Source organism: Mastomys coucha, unplaced genomic scaffold (assembly GCF_008632895.1).
Source record: "Mastomys coucha isolate ucsf_1 unplaced genomic scaffold, UCSF_Mcou_1 pScaffold22, whole genome shotgun sequence".
Taxonomy (NCBI): Eukaryota; Metazoa; Chordata; class Mammalia; order Rodentia; family Muridae; genus Mastomys; species Mastomys coucha.
The window spans coordinates 103,157,557-103,163,556 of record NW_022196905.1 but is presented as its reverse complement, the minus strand read 5'-3'; the positions used below and the strand labels follow the sequence as shown (position 1 = coordinate 103,163,556).

The 6,000-nt window shown below is 41.6% G+C and overlaps 2 protein-coding genes across 4 annotated transcripts in view; one reads left to right on the top strand and one right to left on the bottom strand.

Moving 5' to 3' along the window:
* The window catches only part of Pgam5 (PGAM family member 5, mitochondrial serine/threonine protein phosphatase), an 8,746-nt gene extending 6,631 nt beyond the window's left edge, over nt 1-2,115 (top strand). For both annotated transcript variants that reach the window (XM_031337315.1, XM_031337314.1), the window contains exon 6: nt 792-2,115. In XM_031337315.1, the coding sequence (XP_031193175.1) occupies nt 792-942 (151 nt within the window). In that variant the 3' untranslated portion in view covers nt 943-2,115. The remainder of the gene's footprint in view (nt 1-791) is intronic.
* Nucleotides 2,116-3,719: 1,604 nt separating this feature from the next.
* The window catches only part of Ankle2 (ankyrin repeat and LEM domain containing 2), a 31,194-nt gene continuing 28,913 nt past the window's right edge, over nt 3,720-6,000 (bottom strand). For both annotated transcript variants that reach the window (XM_031337311.1, XM_031337312.1), the window contains exon 13: nt 3,720-5,884. In XM_031337311.1, the coding sequence (XP_031193171.1) occupies nt 5,668-5,884 (217 nt within the window). In that variant the 3' untranslated portion in view covers nt 3,720-5,667. The remainder of the gene's footprint in view (nt 5,885-6,000) is intronic.

Sequence of the window (6,000 nt, the reverse complement as noted above, 5' to 3'; positions counted from 1 at the left end):
GGCAATTACTATGTCCCTTTTTCAGTATTAGCCAGGACTCATCACAGGGCTTTTACATTATTTACATTTTAAAACTAAACAACTAGTAGCAGGAAACGTCTCGTGTTGGTAAACTAAGTTGAAGTTAAATGGCTGAGATAATACCAAACTGCTTTGCAGATACTCATGTATGTGTGTGCATGCTCTTAGAGGCCAGAGAAAGAGGGTGCCCTGGAGCAGGAAGTATGAGACTCTTAGCTGCCCCACATAGGTGCTGGGAATTGAACTCTGCTCCTCTGTAAGAGCAGCACCTTGAGTCATCTCTCCAGCTCCTATACTTGTGCATGGAAGCTGGGCAGTGTTGTCGAATGCCAACCTGGTCTATGAAGTGAGTTCCAGGACAGCCAGTGTTACATAGAGAAACCCTGTCTTAAAAAAACAAGAGAGCATGAGCTGTGTGCAAGGAAGTCATGCAGGGGTCATGTGTTATACCTCTGTTCTGGGAGACCAGCCACATCTTGTCAGAAATACTTCTAGCACAAATTTGGGTACTTTTGTGTTATAGCAGAAAACATTAAATACCTTGATATTACTAGCCCTGAACACATTTCTACTTAGTTGGGTTAAGCCCTTGTCCCCACAGGTTGAATACCTTATTTAGAATACTATTGAGGCATTTCCCCTGAGAATCTCTTCTCTGAAGACCTCCTTTACTAGCCTAGCTGAATATATCTACTCCAAAAGGCTGTCAAGTTGCCTGAACCCAGCCTCTCTCCCTGAACTTTCTGCTAGCATTGTTTTTCTCTCCCCAGAGCACTGCAGTTTCCCCCAGAAGGTTGGCTCCGCCTGTCCCTCAACAACGGCAGTATCACCCACCTGGTGATTCGACCCAATGGTCGTGTTGCACTCAGGACCCTTGGGGACACAGGGTTCATGCCCCCAGACAAGATTACTCGGTCCTGAGGCTGCCTGTAAGACTGCACCCTGTCCTCTGCTGGTGGCCTGGCTGCAGCCTTCCCTTGTCTTCCACAGCTGTGCTGTGGCTTCATGTTGTCTCCAGAAGAGGATATCTCAAATGTCACATTTGGGTGCTTATTTCTGGCTCAGGCTGAAGAAGGCAACTTATGAGTTAGATGGCCGTTCTGAAAGCTTTCTACTTTACCATTACCACCAGCACAGCGCTATGAGGTGTGACAGGAACCTTCCTAGGCAGAAGGCAAGCCTGTGGACATTGCACTGGCCTGGCTGCACTGCATCATGTGACTACAGTAGATCAACTGAACAATCCATAACCTCTGGCTGAGACCTGTCAGGTTGTACGGTGGTTGTTTACAGGTGATTATTTCATATACTGCAATCTAGGAGCTTTGGTTGCTTATTTTTCAAAGATTTTCCTCATGTGGGTTTTTGCTTTGAAAACCAATTTCTCAGCTCAATTAAGAGATCCTGTGTCTATTCCATGTGAATGAAGACAAAGGGGCAGGCTTCCGATAAGGTAGCCAAAAGCCATGAAAGAAGTGGCACTGCAAAAAGACTATGGCTTGTATAGGGCAAGTAGGTGACAGTCTTAAAAAAGGTTCTTTGGAGGCAAAGATAGAGCCACCACTGACTGACGAGGAGGCGGCATATATTTGTAATTCTGGCATTTGGGAGGTGGAAGCAGGATCCTGAGTATCTAGCCAGCCTGAGTTATGTTCAAAGACCTGACAGTTCCATCTTAGTTTGCTACTGGCTACTGTTAACCTTGGACTTGTGGGTTAGTTAGAAATGATGTGTTTATGGCAGGTATTCTGATAACTTAAGAAAAAACTGGCTTTTGTGTATGTGGTTTTTGTTTTTGCTTATTAAGACAGAATCTTAACTGTTGCCCAGGCTGGCTTCAAACTTGAGACCTTTCTCAGTCTTGTAAATGTTGGCATTGCAGGTATATACTACTATGCCTGCTCCACCCCACCACCAGAAAAAAAAACCCAGTACAGTTTCTGTGAAGTGGTTGTGAGCATCTTCTGTAATCAGTGCAATGAATTGGAATATTTGATGTATCTCTCTGTCCTCTTTGGAAATAAGTATGTAATAAAATTTTACTTTTTTGTTGTTGTTTATTTGTTTTAAAGGAAAAAAAGTGGTGTTTAGAAACCCTTTCTTTCTCAGTGACTTCTATCCCAGGGATGATTCCAGGCATCCTGCTCGGAGGACTACCACCTCCTACAAGCTAGAAGGCACACTGCTTCTTGTCAACAGTAGGCCCGAGAGGAAGCCCTTGGAGTTAACTTTGGCTACCCATATGCTGTTTTCTAGAAGTAGTTGAAGCAAGAATGGCAAGCTGCCAGCTTCTCACCTGTGCAGACTCCTCACCTGAATGGATGGGAAAGTAACGCATTTCATAGGAGACAGCGCCTTGCTCAGGGCTAGTGAACTAAGGGTACCCCCATGTGTACAAATTCCACAGCAGACCTTTAAGCACTGGCAGTATTTTAGGAACAAGCCTTCGCTTTGAGGTGAGCTCCTTGTATGTGAAATGAGTTGTCTTTCTTGATCACTTGGAATAGCAATGATCCTGCAAGCTGACAGGAAAACATTGGAATGAAATACAATACAACCCCTGAAGTAACTACACCAATTCAAATCTAATGATTTGAAGCCAACCATGTGAAATTAGGTTTCTAGATTTGTAAAGTTATGACCAGAATGGTTAGCTCAATTTTCTTTTGATTTTTCGAGACAGGGTTTCTCTGTGTAGCCTTGGCTGTCCTGGAACTCACTCTGTAGACCAGGCTGACCTTGAACTCGGAGAGATCCGCCTGCCTCTGCCTCCCAAGTGCTGGGATTAAAGGCGTGCGCCACCACCACCTGGCCATTTGGCTCAATTTAAGAGCTGAGTTAAGTTCTGTGTATAACCTAATTTCTTAACTATGAAACACCTGATAATTTTTAAGTTTCCTTGTGTCTACATCTGCACATGCTTTGAATACTTGGGCAAGAGTGAGTGACCATCAACCCCATATTGAGGAGGATCTGGCCACTGTGTCTTAGAGGCTCAATGACATTGTGATGGAAATGTTTTTGTGGTGCTGAATATTGAAACCATATTCCTTGGTTTAAGACAAATGTTTAAAGACTTCTGAAACATTGGTATCAATATTGGTAAGTCTTGCCAAAATTAAGGTTACGAATAATTTGAGGGAATCTGAGTCAAAGTGGTAAGAATGGTATGCCACTAAGTGGTACTAATTCTTCTTGACTATTGTGTTTTACTTTATTCCAATGTTTTTCTATGAGACAAATGAGAATTTTAAGTCAGAAAATGACTATATGTGTGTCATGACAAGTGTGTGTCAACTGCCCAGCAAGCAAGACCCAACTCAGGAAGACAAAATCCTAACCATTCATTCCCTCCAAAAGCAGTGAAGATCAGCTAATTCAATAGCATCTGGGGTTGGTTCCATCCATGGTGCTGCAAGCACTGACTTTCAACATTATATCCTGCTCTTCTCTAGAAATGAGGGGTGGTGGTGGTGGTGGTGGTGTCTCTCTTACAAGTTCATCCATACCACACTGCTGCAGAAAGGATGCCTTTCACAGCCCTATCACACATTTAAAACTAATGGTTGTTAATAACAAGTCTTACACTGACACATAATCAGATGTTTTCAACTGTGTTAGAATAAGCTAAAACCCAGCATCTAAACTTGTCCAGTTCAAGGCCATTGGGGCGACATAGTAGGACCATCTCCCAGATGTCAATATGATACTCAGTGTACTTTTTAATGAAAATATTGCTTACAGTTTTACTAAGAGGGGTTCTGTCCAGGTAATAAATTAAGGAATCATTCCCACACAACACTTTGAGAAGGATCAGTTAAACAATGTTTGTGACATAGAATCAACCAGTATCATACACCCTTCACGCTAGTGCAAGAACAGTCCAGAGGTGGCTTAAAGTTTAAAGTGGGCCAGCATGATGGCTCAGCAGGTAAAACTCAATTCCAGTGACCTGAGCTGGATTCCTGAGACCTACATGGTATAAGAAATGACTCTCAAAAGTTGTCTTAAGTAAATGTCATTGAGCAATAAGAGGGTTTTTTTTTTTTAAAATAGTTAAAAAAAAAAAAAACCGGCAAAACGAGTAATTCCGTTTTTTTATTTGAGTATGGAAAAACAACAAAAATAATCCCACAGGACATTAAGACTTTAGAGAAAATAAAATAGCTGAATATAATGTGTGGGTTTTGGTTTCTTTTGAGAACAAAAAGATTCCCTTTGGGATTGTTTCCAGGTTACTTTATTGGCTGTCTTGTTTTTAGAGCTCAGCTGTTTACAAGTGGAATGAAAACAAACTGAATCTAAAGCCCAAAATCTCAATTCTGGTATTTCTTACCACATTAAAATAACCCTTAAAAATTAAAAAAAGACCTAAACATTTGATCTCAAAATTACTTATTATTTTGATTTGTTTATTTATTTTTAAAAATTTTTTGAGACAAGATCTCTGTGTAGTTCTGGCTGTCCTGGAACTCACTATGTAGACCAGGCCAGCCTCAAACTCACAGAGAACCCCTGCTTCTGCCTAATGAATGCTGGGTTAAAAGGCTTGCCTGGTCAACAATTTTATGAACAAAAGAGAATCTAACACCCATTTAGCACTATGTGATCTCAAAATCTAACTTTGGTAAGATTAAAAATGACTCACAAAAGGCACTGAGGTTGGCAAAAATCAGTGTTACAGTTCTGTGTTGCGATTAAGCACTTCAAGTGTCTATGGAACACTACTTGCTTTGTGCAAGCAGCTGTGCCAGACAGCCAGGACCCCGCTTCAGCAAGGTGGTTTATCTTGGTGCCTTAGGGTGTGCAGTGCCACTCTACACAACTCTTGAGACAGCCAAAAGTAAACACTGAAAGCCACTGAAATGAACTCAGATCTCAAGGGCTAAACTCTAGTGTAATGCTCTTTGAAAAATTCCTAAAATATGGGATACATCTATCCTGTAATCATGCTCAGTGAAATCTCAGGATAAATTTTAAGACTAGGGAACAACTTCTAGATTACTTAATACACTGACGAGTACTGAGAAATAACTTTATTTTGTTTCTAGTTATTGCTGGTAAGTTTTCTATGATTACTGGCATGATTCTCAATGACTTTAACTTCCCCCACCCCATCTTCTGGCAGTGTTTTGAGCATTGTTACTGAAGTCTGAGTCAGGGCCCATGTGCTTCTCTGCCACCTGCTTTTTCCTAGTTGGAATAACTAGGATGAAGTAACAAACATAGTTTTGCCATTGCATATCAGAAAGCTGCTCCTTCCTCCACCCCCCAAAAGAGACAACACATAATTGATGTTTCAGAAACAGGAGGTGTGCTTGCGTATTGTGCTAACACACCCAATTAGCAACACCTCACTTGTCTATCAACTGCCTCTGCATCTTTTGCTCCATTTCAAAATTAGAATTATTACTACAGCTACACTTTCAAACAATAAGTATCTGAGCTTGCTTTCATTAACTTCTTCCAAAATATCAGACATTCAAATTATACTCAGAACATTATATTTTCTAAAATTCTGGTACCCTCAAAGTGAGGATTAAGTTATTCAGAATACATTCTTTCATGGAATTTTTACCAATAAAAAGTTACTCTTTTACAAACAAAGAAGCAAACGAATTCCAGGAGTGAGCATACTGGTTGGCTCTACAGAGCTGCAAGTCGGGCCATGTGTGCCACTCTTTGGAAGTGTCTCCCATGTGCTGGACTGTAGCGTCCAGGGCTGTGCAGGCCAGTGGAGGTGGTATGGCCAGGCTTACTGGGGCTGCTACCAGCTGGACTGCATCGTCCTGAGTAGCTTTGAGAGCAATCGGGATCCACCAGCTCAGTTGTAAACTTCCCTCTGAGTGCAGGACTTGGCCAGCTATGGAAACAAAGAAAGACTTGTTACCACAGAAAGGCACACTACAGAGTAGAGATTTAAGAACATAACAAAGACATAGGCATGCACTTGTCTTACAGAGAGGAGATACTCCTATA